The 19,202-nt window shown below is 38.5% G+C and overlaps 1 protein-coding gene across 1 annotated transcript in view; it reads left to right on the forward strand.

The window, feature by feature from the left end:
• LOC136856745 (dynein intermediate chain 3, ciliary) overlaps positions 1-674 on the forward strand; it is a 153,377-nt gene extending 152,703 nt beyond the window's left edge. Inside the window, exon 8 of the mRNA XM_067134833.2 lies at positions 220-674. Coding sequence (XP_066990934.2) covers positions 220-552 — 333 coding nt within the window. The 3' untranslated portion in view covers positions 553-674. The remainder of the gene's footprint in view (positions 1-219) is intronic.
• Positions 675-19,202: the final 18,528 nt, after the last annotated feature.

Genomic DNA, 19,202 nt, shown 5'->3' on the forward strand with positions numbered 1-19,202 from the left:
ACATTGAAATTTCTAGTGTAGGTTACTTACTTGAAGTTTCATAGGTATACTTGGTTCAGTCAGGAGGATATGGGTTCAGCCCAGTTAGAAATATGAGAGGTGTAGAAATGTGAGGAACACATACACTCGGTAGTAGGTTAATTCCTCGTGCGAAGTTCATTAGGCATTGAGAGTTGTTTTTGGTTTGGTTTTCATGATTCCCTTGATTTGTTTCTACAGATGCTGGAACGCGAGAGTCGTCGTGAGAAGATCTTGGAGGCAAGAATGAGGGAGATACGACTCAAACTCAGAACAAAAGGGGACAAGGACATCAGCCGAGAGAGCAAGACATCACAACCTTTTCTAATTGGGCAAGCCAACCTCATTTTGAAAGCCGAGAGGGAATTCTTCAGCACTGTAGCCAAGGTAACTGAAACAATGTTACAAGTGGAAGCAGTGATGTTCACTATGGACTTTATGAGGGTCCTTAATCTCACAAGTTACAGATCATTTAGACATCAACTAAGCGAGTCCTGTGGTATAGAGGTTGTATGCCCACCTGCTGGAATGTGATTCATAGCAACTGAGTCAGCAAACCTGGTCATGAAGGCCAAATAATACAGCAGGTTCAGCAGCAAGCTCAAAATGGGCTACAGCTTCGTTTTACACATCAATAAACTGAAACCAGAAATAGCATTTTCAGTTTCAAAGGAATTAAATTTAATCAGACATTCAATGCTTTTCGAATGAATTTGCTGTAATATCATACATGATTTTCCCTCATTAAGGATTTCCTCAGTGGTAGAAACATGTCTTTGATCAGTGAACAGCACATCACATTGCCGTACATTAGATTTTAATATAATTTATGCTAACATCAAAATATAAAGTAGAATATTATATTACTTTTAAAAAATTAGAAAGATGAGAAGTTTAGAAACTGAATTTTTATTTTTGAGAAATGCTTACACTCAGTAGTAGGTTAATTCCTGGTGCAAAGTTCATCAGCGATTGCAAATGTGAAAAACATTCAAGCTTTTTAGACATTTTCAGTTGTGAAATTACCAGCATGTGCCAGTGGGCTTGTCAGTTTTAATTATTCTTTTGATGTTGACTCAAGCCATTATCTCTTTCTTTCTCTAACTGTGGCACTCTTGACACAAGATTGTGGCTCCACAGATGTTGCTTCTGGTGGATATGGTCTGCTGATTTCAGTCCGTTCCATCCTCTGTCTCTCATAAGATCTTTCTAACAGGGTATTAAAGGAGTTCCTTTGTTTGGTCAGTCCATCTACTGCACTCTCTTTCTTATGGTCTTTTACCATTAACTGTCCTTTAGTCTATTGATTTTTTAAGGTTGTCATCCTGTTGATTTGATATGTGGTCAAGAATTGTACTGTCCCCTCATGTCATTACTCAGACAGAGGCCTATACATGGTCTTTTAATCAGCATACAGAATTTTAACTCCTGTCTTCAACCACACTATCATCAACTCATTTAAGAACAGCAAAACGTTAGTTAGATGAATACTCCTATACAACCAAAACAGAAACACTACAGTGCTACATGAAGGAATAGGAATGACCCTAATTTACTTCTGAGGTATGCAGAGAAAAGAAGAGAATATCGAGCCATCGTAAAGAAGAAAAAGAAAACCTCTGGTGTTATGCAAAATAAAACTGCTACTTCAAATGAGTTTACAACAAGGGATCTAGACACAAATGGTATTCATCCATTCACTATTAATTAAGTAGATAATCTCCCGTTGGGTTCCCAGAATAGAAAAGCAGCGGGACAATATGGCGTATTTACCAAACAAAATAAAACAGGATATTATAGAATATTATATAATGAATGCTTTTCAAGAAAGACAATTCCAGAACAAAAGAGACCACTCAGTAGCTACTGTAGTATATAAGGGTAAGGGTAAGAACCACAACCCTGATGTTTACAGATGTACTGCAACAATAGGCAATCTTCAAGATAATCTCTAAGCTCATAATGAAATGAACCGAAGCACAAATAAGAGATGCTATACCAACCAACCACCAGGGAAGTCTACAATTCATTCTGTCTCTGAACAAGTGCAGGAAATCAGCAATGCCCTAGCTCAACCATCTACTCCACTGTCTGCATTATTCATTGACTACTTCAAAGCACTTGACAAAGTTGACTGAAAGAAGTTGATTAAAAAAACTGAAAGTTTTAGGGGAAACTAGTCATGTTCTGGAAATTATAAACTGGGTGAGATGGCCATGCGGTTAGGGTCGCGCAGCTGTTTTTTGTTGCTGGTCATTCAACCAAGCTTTATGCTGGCATAGTATTGCTATATCACACTCTTCATTCCACCATGCATGCTTTTTTTGTTTTTTAATGGGAGCAACTTCTGCTAAGGCTTTTAATTTGATAACAGTGGTCCCCAAGTTGTCACTTAAAAGCGTTATGGATTTCAGAGTCATTAATATAATATTGCATCCGGGAGATAGTGGGTTCGAATCCCACTGTCAGCAGCCCTGAAGATGGTTTTCCATGGTTTCCCATTTTCACACTAGGAAAATGCTGGGGCTGTACCTTAATTTAGGCTATGGCCACTTCCCACTCCAAGGCCTTTCCTATCACATCATCGCCATAAGACCTATCTGTGTCGGTCTGACATAAAGCAAATTAAAAAAAAAATTATAAAATTGATTTTGAATGTGAAGTACATAAAAATTAAGGATAACCTATCAGTAACCACTCCCATAATACAGATAAGGGGAATGTTACAAGCAGGTTCATCTCATGTTAAAGATCACACAAGTATGTGAACACTCTGGTAATCCCAAACAATTGCAATTTACACAATATTGTATTATAACAACAAGATTTTTGTACGTTGAGAACATATTTATTAAGTTGTAAGTGCGAATTAACTTTCCGTTTCCATTTGAATCATGCATCACGCCAGCTAATCACAAGCCCATTTTGAACTACCAAAGTTGGGTTTATTGCATAACTAGAGCTTGAAGAGGCAATGCTGTGGGTATAATGGGTATAATGTGGGTATAATGGTGGGTATAATGATTATGAATACAATTCCTGTGTGATCACGGTCTGCTGGTCTGCTTCCAATGTCTTATGCTGAAGTTCTTCTCAAATCCCAAAGATGGCAGCATGTATTGCTTAATCTGTCGTGGTTAATTGATCAACTGCATGGCGGTGTTCTTGCCAGTCACATGCACACATAGCCTAATAATTGCTTAATGAACCAAAGAGGCGTTTAGCCAACTGCATGTACTTTGAGCTTGTGTAGTTGAAAATGTTAATTAGGCCTAATTAAAATTCTTACAAGTATGTTGGCAACTCTTCTGTAGAGTGGGAGTATATATTCCTTTCACAGCAATATTACGGGTATGTAAGCAGTGGCGAAGCGTGCACTAAGTAAGGGGGTAGACAGAGATTTTTTAAAAATTTAAACTATTTCAATCATATTATACATGGAATTTTGTTTTCAATGCATACAGATCTGTATTCAATAATATATATATATTTTTTTTTTTGCTAGTGGCTTTACATTGCACTGACACAGATAGGTCTTATGGCAACAGTGGGATAGGAAAGGCCTAGGAGTTGGGAGCAAGCTGCCGTGGGCTTAATTAAGGTACAGCCCCAGCATTTGCCTGGTGTGAAAATGGGAAACCTGGAAAACTATTTTCAGGGCTGCCGACAGTGGGATTTGAACCCATTATCTCTCGGATGCAATATTATATTAATGACTCTGAAATCCATAATGCTTTTAAGTGACAACTTGGGGACCACTGTTATCAAATTAAAAGCCTTAGCAGAAGTTGCTCCCATTAAAAAACGAAAAAGCATGCATGGTGGAATGAAGAGTGTGATATAGCAATACTATGCTAGCATAAAGCTTGGTTGAATGACCAGCAACAAAAAACTGAAAGTTGTAGGGAAGAATTAATCAGTGCTAGATGATTAACAAAGAAATCAGGAGGGTTAAAGGGAACCATCAGAAGGAAACAAAATCTATTGATGAGGCTTTCAGTCGCTATAAAACAAGAGACTAATATAGGATATTTAAACAATACCAAACAAATTATACTCCCCCTACTCTTCTGATGAAGGATACGAATGGAAAGGTGGCCCATAATGATTATGACAATGCAATCATTTTGGCTGAATACTTCAAAACACTACTTAGTGTTGAACCTGAAGATTATTTTGAATTTGATCTGTATCCCAGAAATAATACACCTTTGGAAAAGATCATACAACTGGTTTACGATTAAGTGTGTGCAGCTTTTGATTCACTTAAAAATTTTAAAGTGGCAGGAGAGAATCACCTAGTAGCGGAACTTTGTACACACTATTCGGAATTTACATAAACATCTCATTGAGATATGGAGTATCGAAAAATTGCCAGAAGAATGGAATGTTGCAATTATACACCCACTACACAAAAAAGGCGATAGATCAGTTCGTAGTAATTATCGAGGAATTTCTTTGTTGGATATATAACACTTATTCCAGAATTCATGAACAACTTGACAGTGAATTTGGTGAATATCAGGGTGGTTTTTGTCCAGGACGAAGCAGTCCAGATCAAATTATCAGTCTCAAATGGATTATAAAACATCAAAGGATTAGGAGCAAAAATTTAGTGATCACTTTTGATTTTCAAAAGTCTTTGATATTATCCATCATGAATCATTATTGCATATCCTTACTGAATTTGGTTTACATCGGAAACTTGTTAACCTTATTGCGGTCGCTCTTAGAAATACAAAATCTAAAGTTAGTTTCAGAAATGAAATCTCTGAACCATTTGAAATTCATACTGGTCTTCGACAGGAAAATGGATTATCCCCGTTGTTGTTTAATTGTGTGCCGGAAAAAAATTACGCATGAGTGGAATAAGATATGTCCACCGACTGTTAAGGTTGGAAGAAATATTTGACTAAATTGTCTCACATTTGCTGATGATTTAGCATTATTAGCAAATAGTATTGAAGAAGCTAAATTTCAAGTAGAGGAATTGGAATGATTAGCAGCAAAGGTGCAAAGGATGGAAGAGACTAGAACCCGCAGACAATACTTGGAAATGGCGGTATTTGGAAGGAGACCTGTTGGACGTCCCAGAAGAAGGTGGCTGGACCAAATAAATGCAGACCTTATCGAGAAAAGAACAACACTGCAGAATGTGAAAGGAGAGGAACTCTATAATGACAGGGACCGATGGAGGCATATTGTCCACAAAAGTCCTACCCGGCCTGCTGGAAGGATACCCAGATGATGATGATGATGATGATGATGATGAGCAGCGAAGGTTGAGCTGAAAATTTCTTTTGAGAAAACAGTAATTATGCCATCTTTTCAAGTTGACACTTCAAATATTATGTTAAATAATACTCAGAAAATAAGGATTGTTGGTCATTGAATTCCTTAAATAGGTTTTAATTTATTTCAAGGCACTCATAGCACGCTCACTAGCAAGTGATGTTAACGGAATAGACAGCATCAAGTTAAGCAATTTCGTTGTTTCGTTGTTCATTATTATTACGATTATAACTTGGAATGCTAATGAAAAAGCATCCATAGATAGTAAGGTAAGGGTGTATTCTGCCTGAAGATAGGTCCAAACCTCCCACAGAGGTGTGCCTGAGCCGGAGTTTACGTACGGTAGGGTGGCCAGTTCCTTTCCGCTCCTCCATTCCCTTACCCCCCCACCAACAGTGCGTGGCAACCCATCCAAATCTTGACCACGCCCAATGTTGCTTAACTTCGGAGATCTCACGGGATCCGGTGTTTCAACATGGCTACAGCCATTGGCTCATAGATAGTAAAACTCAAAAATTGAGAACGAGCACAACAAATTACCTGGCCGAGTTACAAGAAACAGTCTCTTCTGATTAATGCTAAATTTCGACATTATTACTCCGTCGTTAAGCCAGAAGCAACATATGCAAGTGAAACATTATTTAAACTAAATACCCAATCAACAATAGACAAACTGCAGAAAGTTGATAGAAGAATTCTTCGGACAATGATTAATAAAAAAACACCAGATTGATGGCCAGTGGAGACTTTTGCCAAATTCAGTACTTTACAAGGAAAGTGAATCATTCATTGACACAATGCAAAAACAGAGGATTGCATTCTTTGGACACATATACCGCTTACCCAATACTAGACTCCTGAAATGACTTTTTGATTTCTTTTGGAATTGTAAAACAATAAACACATGGTTTAAAGAAACTCTAATGGATTTAGATGAATAGAAAATTACTAAAGATCAAATTTAAAATAGAGAAGAGAAATGGATTCTAAATAAAAAGTACACAAGAATATCATTAAAAATATTGCAGTGTAAGCAGTATGTTATATCTGCAGAAGAACGGGCTGCAAGATCATCCAGAATGAAGAAGTTTTGGGAAAGAAAAAAAGTTGTCAAGTGTTAAAAGCTGAACTTATTCTTTGAAGACATTGTTGTATAAGGTTTGATTTTGGTGCTCCAATGTTGGCATAAACAGTGTAAAAAAATAAATAGATAAATAAATAAATAATGATTCTGAAACTAAGACAAACCCTGTAACAACCCATAACCCTACGTGCACTCGTTTTATTTTCTAATATGGACTAAACAGGCAATGGGGAGTTGTCAAAGAACAGCATACTTTTAGAATAAAAATAGCAATATAATTCACTGTTATGTAGATTTAATAAGAGAAATAAATAGTCACCTTAAACAATATTCTTGTAAATGAGTTCAAATTGCCTGTCCTTCATTTCAGCAAATATATCTATTACTCTCGTCTTGAAGTCAGGCATCTTGCTAACATGCCACAGCAGTTCCTTCTCTCTAGCTAGAGTTCCCAAGTTAGACAGTCATTGGTTGGTCATTGAATTCCTTAAAGAGGTTTTAATTCATTTCAAGGCACGCATAGCACGCTCACTAGCAAGTGATGTTAATGGAATGGACAGCATCAAGTTAAGCAATTTTGTTGTTTCCATATACACACTCTGGAGTTCATTATTAACCCTCGAAGTGGCGGTCATTTATCCTGTAATGGCAGCGATATTTTACCGGTGTTGCAGACTCTTAGTATAAATTGTGTTAAAAATCGATGACTTGTTATACATACATAAACAGCACACCCTTTTATCCTCAAAAGTACAAGGAATAAGATGATGATGATACTAAAGCTGTTATTTATCATCCACAAAGTGTAAGACCAAAAATACCGTATGTTGAATTTGTTTATATTATTTATTTTTGCAAAAGTTTTGCTATATATAAAATGTTTATATTTAGGTAAATTTAAAAAAATGACATATACAAAAGAAGCACCAGTTCATAGTAAATAGGTGCGTACCAGTGTGTAGTTTATAATACTGTTCTTAGCTGAAAAAATTATACAACAATTGTATGCTACCACTTCTACATTTCACTCAGAGTCACTTGGGTGGGTATTTCTTTTTACTCCATGATTGTGAGGCCTCCAGAAGTGCACTAGTTTATAACACCCCTGGTGGATACCACCATTACATCCTCGACACCAGAATGTAGACTTCTTCTTCTTCTTTACTTTCAAGCACACAACACATAGGCGATTGTTATTCTGTGGCAATATTTCGAGAGCATGAGAGGGGCCTCCTGCATGACCTGTTGGCCTCACAACTGGAATTGGGAACTGTTCATTTAGCAATCCCCTAACTATAGTGATCATGAAGTCTCATCTTGCTAAAGGCTTATCAGTGTTCTTTATGTACAGTACGTATGTGTCAAATAATGTCATATCTAGAAGATTTGAAAAAAACTGCTTCCAGTACCTTCTAGTGGGTCTGGAACAAGTGGAATGGAAAATGCACTTACCTTTATTATCTACTTTATGTACAGGACGTATGTGTCAAATAATGTCATATCTAGAAGATTTGAAAAAAACTGCTTCCAGTACCTTCTAGTGGGTCTGGAACAGGTGGAATGGAAAATGCACTTACCTTTATTATCTACACCTCCCATGAAGTTATTGTACTTATGAATCAGTAGTGATTTCAACCCCTCATTTCCCTCAGTGTAACATCCCGTTGTGAGACAATAAACTGGTTTCCTTGTTTTCGTCTCTTTATAAGCAACAAGTAGAACGTCACCTTGCATAAAGTAAACGATTTGCCCAGGTTCAAGTTATGTACCTAAAACAATCTGAGACAGTCCCTTTGAAGATTTATTCACTGTTCCTGTGAGGAAATGATTCAGTATTGCTGAGATGAGTGCATATCAACACTTCAGATTGATATCAGAAGGAAAACTGGTGACTAAATATAGCTGGCTCAGCTGAGACATTTGTATGGCCGGCCGCTGAGTATGTAGCAGCTAGCACAAGACAGCGGAATTATGACGCTACTTTGGCAACGATTTACACTAGATTAGTGTAAGATGTTATTATACAAACTATTTCATGATTATGGCCGAACATTTCTCCTTCAATTGATTCATAATTAGCACATTTCGATGAATAATAATATTATCGAAATAAAATAAAGAGCATGCCACTGGGCAAACGCATAAAACGCCTGGTATCAGGCGCTTGCCACTTGGAGGGTTAAGAATGTAAGCCAATATTTGTTGGGGTTATAATACCGTAATTAATTTTGGCGGGCAAGGAAATGTATGTACTTGAAGGGTTTTGATGCTATCATTCATATATTAGGTGTAAGTTTGCTATACATCGTATTTGAATATTATTTTATTTTCAGATGTGTCTTATAATAAAGTAAATCCAAATTAATTACATTTAAAGCAAGCCTGAGATCGTAGCCAATAAGAACACTTTTATAACTGAGATCTAAATACTAGCCAATGAGAGTAAGAAGGGACGCTGGTAAATCTGTCTACTGGGCGGAGAAATCTTGCTATAGGAAAGTCATAGTTTCACAATCAGCACCTACAAATAGCGTTAGTGTTGCTCTATCTGAAAGCTTTGAAAATCAAAGGGAACATACACAGGATGGACAGCGTCTACTTTTGCCTACGTGCTTCGTGTAACTAACGCGAGCCCTAGTATTGCCGAAGTGAGTCGAAAATAAGTAAAGCGGGGAATACATTAATGTCATGTATGTGGAAATAATTAATGTTCTAAAAAGTAACTGAATTGACTAGACAATATTTTGTTCACAAAATGTTAAGGGTACACGCTGTCTACCCTGTCTCTCCTGACGCTTCACCCTTGTATGCAAGTTATTTTTATATTTTGGGTGTTAATTTCATATTTGGATTCATGTCGGTCTATTCTGTACTAGCTGATGTACCCGTGCTTCGCTACGGAATGCTACATTGTACACAGAATTGTAGGTTAGGTATAGTACACGTTGTGAGCAAGACTGTATTAAATTGCATAGCTCTTACTGTTACCCTAGAAACGCGATGGATAAATCACCAAACATCTTTTCTCATATGAAGACTGCTTTAGGGAATTTTCATTGTAATAATAGGCCTGCTTGCCTACCATCATTAACAATCAGGTTGCGGAGTTTTCATTATAATGGCAGACACTCATTTTCTCACTTTTAACGAACAATACTACGCTGCCGATCTAACAGTCCAAAGTTCCAGAGCTGGAATGACCAGGCCGCAGACAGCCGTGATACGTGAACACTCTGTCTTTTTTTTTTTTGGGGGGGGGAATAGTGAAGATTCCCAGGGAAAAAACTATGCCCTTTTACTAATCTGTTTCCTAGGAGTACCCGATCAGTCGGAAAATCTCAATTCACTACACTGGCAGCGGAAAAATCTATCTGACTTGGAGGCAAATTTTTTCTCCAAGCCAGAGGAGAAACCCCCTCTTCACTGCTAATTTTGAATAAAATGAACGTAGAATTTAATAAAAGTGAAGAGGAAGAAGCTCTTTTTAAGAAACGGCTCTTTTCAGGGTTGAATTTTGATTTACTTAGTGAATTGTGGTCCTATAATTTGGAATATGTCTAAATTGTAATTCTAGACCAGGTCATACTACTACTACTACTACTACTACTACTACTAAGTGAACCTTTGCCTTAACAGTGCACACTGTTCATTCAAACCAGCACGTCAGAGTAGGGATCGAATAGCTGGAATACTATGATGAACCAGTGAGTTACGTTCCAGCAGAATGGTATCAGAAAATGTATGAACCAGAGGAATGACATGCTAAAGAAGAAAGTTCTCTAACTCCCCAGCCATTTTCCGCCAATATTCCGTCAGGCTGTTATACTCGGTCTTCTTCTTCTTCTCTCGGTGTCTGTCTGTTTTGGATGTTGGCGATCATGATGGCTATTTTCGTCTTGTTTGTGGCAGTGCGGAACAGTTCAACTGATGACATATTGCACCACCCTCTAAGATTGTCAAGCCAGGACCTCTTTTGCTGTTGATTTTCCCCTGGAGTATTTTTTGGAGTAGGTTGTATCTATCTGTGTTGCGCATTATATGTCCCAGATACTGCAGCTTTCGGCATTTCACCATCTTGATCAACTGAGGTGTTGTGTTCATCCTACTCATTACTTCCACATTTGTCATTCTCTAGGTCCAAGATATTCTCAGGATCTGCCTATAAAGCCGTGTTTCAAAGGCCTCCAGCTTCTTCTCTATATTTTTATTTAAGGTCCATGTCTCTACACCAGAAAATACATAACAGTGCAGAAGTTTGATTTTAGTCCCTAAAGTTAGATTGTGGCTTTTAAACACACTGCTCGGTACGCAGCAGTAATCCCATCTATCCGAGTTGTGCGGCATCATAAGAGAAAAAGAACATCACCACAAACAATGGTCAATGTAATGTTATTGTTGATCAATGTTATGCGCTTTCAATATTGTAGGCCTTCACATTTAGTTTTCTTCCGACTCTAAAATACCACTCTTTTCATAGTCGGTACAGTGAAATTGAATAAAACATAAATGGTCGGAAATTGTGTTCTCTATAACTTTTGTTATGCAGTACTTTTCGATAGGACCAGTAACATAGGTAGGCTGTTTAAAAATTAAATTTTAGGTGCCTTCCCCTCAACTACAATTTCATATAGGGCGAAAAAATTGTTTATAACTTAGTCTGTAGTTTCTTATTCCCCAACTCTATATACTGACTTTCATTAAATTCTGTTAACCCATTTTCTCATGGCTTGGCGTTGAAATGGACTGGCAACAAAAATACAAATTCATGAATATCTGTGCTATCAAAGCCTGTACGGTAACAATGTATGACATTAATGATCGGACTGACTTTAGTTATGTAGTATTTATCGATAGGACCACTAATAATATAAATATTTGAGAATTAAATTTTAGGCCTTCCCCTAAACTACCATTTTACTCAGCGTGAGTAAAATGATTTATAGCCTAGATTGTAGTGGCTCACCCCCCGTCTTCACATACCGATTTTCATTAAATTCTCTTCAGCCATTTTCTCGTGATGCGTGTACATACAGACAGACAGACAGACAGACAGACAGACAGAAATTATGGAAAAGTAAAAAGTGCATTTCCTTATTACTATGGACATGACCAATACAGAAATACCATTCTTTTCAAATTCTGTGCAATGTACAGACAAAACTCTTATTTTATATATATAGATTATTATTGACAAAATATAGACTACGTGGGCTGCCATTTATGTATTAACTGACTGAGGGGGAACTTACATAGTTATTTTAATCTACTCTCTGCTCTGTGTGGACACCCAAAGACTTGAAGCACGTGATTTTACTGGTTACAAGGAAACCCCAGGAGCCCATTTCTGTTCAATCTAATGACTGACATTTGTGCAATTACCGCCAAAAGCAAAAAAAAATCTATATATATAAAATAAGAGTTTTGTCTGTACATTGCTCAGAATTTGAAAATAATGGTATTTCTGTATCGGTCATGTCCATAGTAACAAGAAAATGCACTTTTTACTTTTCCGTAATTTCTGTCTGTCTGTATGTATGTATGTACACGCATCACGAGAAAACTGTTGAAGAGAATTTAATGAAAATCGGTATGTGAAGTCAGGGGATGAGCCTCTACAATCTAGGCTATAAATCATTTTACTCACGCTGAGTGAAATGGTAGTTTAGGGGAAGGCCTAAAATTGAATTCTCAACTATTTATGTTATTAGTGGTCGTATTTTAAAGAAAATGGTTATGCAAAGTTGGGGAGTAAGTTGCTACAATCTAGGCTATCAATAATTGTATTCACGCCGAGAAAAATGGTAGTTTAGGGGAAGGCCTAAAATATAATTCTCAAATATTGTTATTATTAGTAGTCCTATCTTGATGAAAATCGGTATACAAAGTCAGAAAATAAGTCGCTATAGTCTAGGCTGTAAATTATTTTATTCACGCTGAGTGAAATGGTAGTTTAGGGGAAGGCCTAAAATGTAATTCTCAAATATTTCTTATTAGAGGTGTAATTGATAAATGCTACATAACTAGGGTTATATAGTATTAAATTTCCTATTATTCATGTCTTATACATTGTTACCGTACTGGCTATGATCACAAAGATATTCATGATTTTGGATTTTTGTTACTGCGCCGAGTAACCAGAAATGGGCAAACAGTATTTAATGAAAATCGGTATGTAAAGTCGGAGAATAAGAAACTACAGTTTATGGTATAAAATATTTTACAAATCACAGAGACGAAAGAAAACTAAATGTGAAGGCCTACAATATAGAAAGCTCATAACATTGATCAACAATAACATTACATTGACCATTGTTTGTCGTGATGTGCTTTGTGTCATATGTTGCCCTTCATCTCCGGTAGATAGGATTACTGCTGCGTACAGAGTATTTTTTATTTGATTTACGTTGCACTGACATAGATAGGTTTTATGGCGACGATGGGATAGGAAAGGGCTAGGAGTGCCTTAGGCCTTAATTAAGGCAGGCCCAGCATTTGATTGGTGTGAAAGTGGGAAACCACGGAATACCATCATCAGCACTGCCGACAATGGGGTTCGAATCCACTATCTCTCGGATGCAAGCTCACAGCTGCGCACCGCTAACCACACGGTCAACTCCCACAGTCGTACAGAGTGTAACAGCCTGCCTGAATATTGATGGGAAGTAGCTGGGGGAGTTAGATAACTTTCTTCTTTAGCATGCCATTCCCCTGGTTTATAAATTTTCTGATACTACTGGTACGTAACACACTGGATCATCATAGCATTCGGGCTATTCAATCCCTACTCTGAGTCACTGACTGGAATGAACAGTGTGCATATTGAGTGGAATAATGGCAGATGAGTGTTCATGGCAATCTGCGGCCTGGTCATCCCAGCTCTGGAACTTTGGACTATTAGATTGGCACCGCAATCTAACCGTAGCACTGTTCGTTAAAAGTGATAAAACGTGCGGCTTTCCATTTGATAGAGTATTTTATATGATAGCATTGCTTTTAATCGCTACATTCATACTTACGTTTTTGTAATGACCTATGTTGATTTCAGGTTAAGAAAACCACAAAGTCAGTCTTTCTGAGAATCCCGTAGCGAAGCACGGGTACATCAGCTAGTTATACATAAATGTGGATGACATCTCTCCATATGATATTACAAAAGATTTGGATATCAGAAAAATTCCCAAACAACAGCTATAAATAATCCAATTCATAAGAAAGGTGAAAGAAGTATTCCAGACAGCTATAGAGGTATTTCCATCTTTGACTGTGTGCCACACCAAGCTTGCTTTGGTGCTGCACCATTCATAAACATCATATCTCTGTGGTTATGCCATTGACGTCATTGTTGGTATGCTCCTAAATGTGACGTGTAACAAACTTCTCCTTGGCAGATGGTGCTCTTGGCTGTCTGTTTTTGAGATTCTTTGTCTCTAGGTCTCCTCCTTGGGAGGAGCCTGTCTGATAGGGAGGCCAATAATGGACGGCCTCGGAAAGATGGACAAAAAGGGATTTGAAATGAGTGTATTGAATTATAAATGGTCCTTAACTTAGATTTATCCTCTCCTGTACCTGATTCTCATTCTAGAGTCGATGTTCCCGGTTATGTAGAGCCTCTGAGTTCTACCTCTGCATTATGCAGGTATTTATTCGTTCTGTTTGCAGTAGTTGTGCGGATGCTACATTATGAGTTTTTTGTTCTGAAGACGTTTTACTTTTGTTTACTGCAGATCTCTTTTGCTTTGTATGTTTTGTTTTTCTTTGTACTTTACATACGCGTGAGAACGGAGGATAGTATCTATCCGTTTGTTTAGTTGATGTGCTTGCTTGTGACTTTACATTGAGACCTACCATTGTTGTTGTTCGTCGGTCTCCGTTCATGGCTGAGCTTTTTGGAATATGCTATTAGATCATGCTACAATTTGATATTCATGTTTGTCCATGCAAGGAAATACGAATATATCACGCAGCGTGCATATGGTGACTGTTACGATTGTAGTTTGGGTGAGCCTTGTCTCTCTTTGCAGCGATCCAGTATTACGATCTGTGGTGTCTAAATGAAGCTTGTGAGTCCATGAAATTACATGTCGTGCTATGCAGATTGTTTCCCTAATATGCCTTGATGCACTGACCAATCGTGGGTCCTTATCGCTTTGGATCTCTATTCTGTGTGTGTGTGTGTGTGTGTGTGTGTGTGTGTGTGTGTGTGTGTGTGTGTGTGTGTGTGTGTGTGTGTGTGTGTGTGTGTGTGTGTGTGTGTGTGTGTGTGTGTGTGTGTGTGTGTGTGTGTGTGTGTGTGTGTGTGTGTGTGTGTGTGTGTGTGTGTGTGTGTGTGTGTGTGTGTGTGTGTGTGTGTGTGTGTGTGTGTGTGTGTGTGTGTGTGTGTGTGTGTGTGTGTGTGTGTGTGTGTGTGTGTGTGTGTGTGTGTGTGTGTGTGTGTGTGTGTGTGTGTGTGTGTGTGTGTGTGTGTGTGTGTGTGTGTGTGTGTGTGTGTGTGTGTGTGTGTGTGTGTGTGTGTGTGTGTGTGTGTGTGTGTGTGTGTGTGTGTGTGTGTGTGTGTGTGTGTGTGTGTGTGTGTGTGTGTGTGTGTGTGTGTGTGTGTGTGTGTGTGTGTGTGTGTGTGTGTGCTCTCTCTGCTTGTGTGATTTATGGTATTCTCCACAGCTCATGGGTGTTATTTTCATTTAACTTTCATTTCTCTTTTATTTTTGCTTTCAGCTATTTTTGGGCCTGACTAATAATTTTGTGATTTTCCTTTAGTTTTATCTGTTTGATTGTTGATATTGTTTACCCAACTTGTAACTATGGCAACTATTCCTTTATGTAACATTTTCTTTTTTTCCTTGAGATGCTGTTTTTGGTAGAGATGGTAATTGTTGTGTGTTCGCGTCTCAGGTGATGCTCGCTTGGAGCTCGTGTGATATGTTTTCGATTGGGATATGCGAATCCCTGTACATTTTATTTTGATTTTCTCCCACACCTGTCCAGCTTCTCAGTTCTGTGTTTGAAGTATTTCACATTACGAAATTAAGTATTTTTGAGATGAGTTGATATTCTGAGGTGTGGTTATTATTTTGGAAGAGAAGATTGTGGCTACTCTCGTCGATACTTATTGAGCCTCATGATGTTGCTGAACACCTGTCTACGTGTAACATACTCTATATATCTTTATAAATGTAAGTTACTATCCCATGCTTTACCATTTTTTGCTCAATAGTTTATTCATCTAATTTTCGTATGTGTTAATAAATCCCTCATGTTTTGTACTCATTCTTTCATTTGGGGAGGGGTACAGGTTTTACGTTTTCCCTGCTTCCTGTCATTATTTGCCTACGTACGAGTCCAGCTCCAGACTGTTTTAGTCTGTTCCGACCAGTCCACGAGGTGAGTATCGACATGTGGATGTTGATATATACTTGGTAGCAGGAGATCCCCTGTGGTGAGTATTGCGTGTCGTGTGTGGGTAGGTGAAGTGGTAAGCAGAGAGTGGTTCATGGTCGGAGTGTTTCATCAAGAGACTGATTTTTGGTGAAGCAGAGCTGGATTTGTTTATAAACCAGCCCCCTTGCTTGGTATTTGTATAGTGCCATAACAAATATATATTAATTAACTCTACTTTGCAGCAGGCATTCCGTTGCATCTTGTGCATAGTCTTTGTTTTGATTTTACTGTTGTTGAACGATACCCTTTATATTAACCATTCATTTTATCTGTAAATAGTGGAGAATGTATGCGACAATGTTTGTGAAAATCCTCCCTGTGTTGAAATGCAAAATAATTCGAACGTGCCTAATGAAAGTATTTCCATTCATTCTAGTAGTGATCACAACAATGCTAATGTTGTAGAAAACAATCACCCCAATGAGCTTATCTCTCATACAAATATGGATATTGTTAATCAGACTTCCTATCCTATGACGAGTGGGCCACCTCTATTTAACCCTGCTTTAGATGTTATTCGTATTAAATTTGCGATTTTCAGGAGAAGAAAAAAGGCTCTTGGTTATTGAATTCTTGGAAAGGGTCGAAGATGTCGCAGCATGTTCCTCTATGACCCTTCATTCCTGGTATGTTAGAGGGATGTGCGAACAAATGGTTTTGATTAATCAAATATAAAATTCTATGCTGGTCCGACTTCATGAAAAAGCTCAAAACTAGGTTTAGTCTATCAGATATGAATATTATCCTCAAGCAGGAGATTCTTCGAAGAACACAGGGTCCTGAGGAACCTATTGATGAGTATGTCACTGGTACACTTACGTTATTCAATCGCCTAGATGTCAGTGTCCACGAAGCTGAGAATTTTGATACCTTTTATTGCAACCTGGCTTCAAAGTATAAACTCTTCATAAATAGGTCTGAGGTGAATTGCGTTGACGATATAGTCAATTTAGGCCGTGAATTTGAATCTACGCTGAAACTAAACCATCTATATCAACCTCCCCCTCCGCCCGCTGATTGCTCTTTCCCTGATACCGCTTGTCGCTCTGTATCAAAATTGGTCTCTTTTGCCAAGCCACCCACCCGCACGTCATACACCGATCGCTCTGTTGACCATTTCGAGCCTCCTCGCTCCTCTGATCACGTAGCTGGTGCTCTTCAAAATCAAAACATGTCCCTTCGCAAGATGGTGAATTCAATCAAGTGTTGGAACTGTGGGAAGGAAGGACACATCTTCAAATATTGTAACTCGAAACCCTCCGTAAAATGCTGTCAGTGTGGCCTAGCTGGCGTGTTTCGAAATATCTGTCTGCGATGTTATGGGAACCGGGGAAACAGACTCCACACCAACGTAATGGCCCGCCGCTGGAGCCCAGAAATTCTTCTAATCGCAAAATTTGTGGACTCCCTTCTACGTCGCCCTGGGCCAAAATTCTTTCTGGTTCACGTTCAGCATGTGCCCTACTTGACACTGGATACTCCGGCTCCTTCATAAATCAGTCCTTAGTAGAGGGGATGAATTTGAAGTATCTTCGGGATTGCGAATGCTTCACAACCAACATGTCAGCTGATGGTCATCGCATGTGCCCTATAAAAAGTGTCAGAATTCACTTCATCATTCATAATTTCTCTCGGGATTGGAATTTTAACGTTGTTCCCGAGCTAACTGTGCCTCTCATCCTTGGTTCCAATTTTATGTTAGCCAGCGCCTTATTTATTGATTTCATCAGCCGTTCATTTGCCTTTCGTTTTAGATCAAATGAAAGTTTTCCTTTCAAAAACCCTTCTAATAACAAATTGATATGTCTGGTATCAAACTACAGCCCTCTTTTTGATCTATCTGATCTATATAACAATCAAGCCTCTATGCTCAACAATCTTCTTAAAGATTTTCCTGAGGTACTTACTGCCAAACTAGGGTGTGCAAAAGAGTTCTCTTATTGCATTGACCGAGCTTGATAGCTGCAGTCGCTTAAGTGCGGCCAGTATCCAGTATTCAGGAGATAGTAGGTTTGAACCCCACTGTCGGCAGCCCTGAAAATGGTTTTCCGTGGTTTCCCATTTTCACACGAGGCAAATGCTGGGGCTGTACCTTAATTAAGGCCACGGCCGCTTCCTTCCCACTCCTAGCCCTTTCCTGTCCCATCGTCGCCGTAAGACCTATCTGTGTCGGTGCGATGTAAAACAACTAGCAAAAAAAAATTTGATTGCATTGAATTAAAAGACCGTACTCCTGTTAGACACACTCCTTTTAGTTGTTCTCCCCCCAAGTTCACTGCTATGAGGAAGTGTATTAACGAACTATTAGAAAAAGGTGTCATTAGCCCATCAAAGTCTTCCTTTAGTAGTCCCGCTTTTCTGATCCCCAAAAAGGATGGCCAACCTCGTCTTGTGATCGATTACCAGTCTTTCAACCGTCACATTGTATTTGACAGTTTACCCTTTCACACCATCAAATTGTCTCTACAGTCTTTTGGAAAAGCCTAGTTTTACTCCATTTTCAATTTCAACTCTGCATATTTCCAGATTCCCCTCAACCCTAGTTGCCACAAATTTACCGCTTTTGCCACTTCTTTCAGCTAATACCGATTTAATAAGGTAACAATGGGCATTTCAGTAGGTGGTCAAGTGCTGAGCCGCATTCTCGACTGTTTTCGGCGACTTAAAATTCTCCCACCTATACGCATATTTGGATGATGTAGTAATTTTTTCCAACACATTCGAGGTACATCTCGCTCATCTTTGTGAGTTTTTCACTAGGTTGAAGAGGCATGGTTTTACCATAAATCCTGAGAAGGTATCTTTATGCTCTAGGCGAATTAAATTTTGGGGCATATTGTTTCCAGCTCCGGCATCTCTGTTAATCCTGAGAGGGTTAAATGCATCTGTGAATTTCCCAGGTCTAAAAAAATCTGAGGTGTACGCATATTTCTTGGCATGGTAGGATTCTACAGTAGGTTCATCCCTAACATTTCCGAAATCTTGGACCTTTGAACCTTTTGAAAAAGAAAAACATTTGTTTCTTCTGGAGTGACACTTAAGAATGAGCTTTTCATCAGCTCAAAGATGCCCTCCGCCAAGCTGCTATGTTGCTCAGTGCTGACTTCAACGGTGAATTTGTCCTTCAGTGCGACGCCAGTGATATTACTGTCTCTGCTGTATTAAATCAGTAACTTGAAGATGATAGTCTGGCCCCTATTGCTTATTTTAGTAAGAGATTGCTCGACTCTGCAACTAGGTATTCCACAAATGAAAAGGAATGTTTAGCTGTTGTCCTTGGCATTGAAAAATTTCATTCCTACCTTGAACATCAACACTTTTGGGCCCACACCGATAATCAAGCATTGTCCTGGATGAGCGCGAAAGTCAAAAG

Source organism: Anabrus simplex, chromosome 1 (genome assembly GCF_040414725.1).
Source record: "Anabrus simplex isolate iqAnaSimp1 chromosome 1, ASM4041472v1, whole genome shotgun sequence".
In the NCBI taxonomy this organism is placed as follows: domain Eukaryota; kingdom Metazoa; phylum Arthropoda; class Insecta; order Orthoptera; family Tettigoniidae; genus Anabrus; species Anabrus simplex.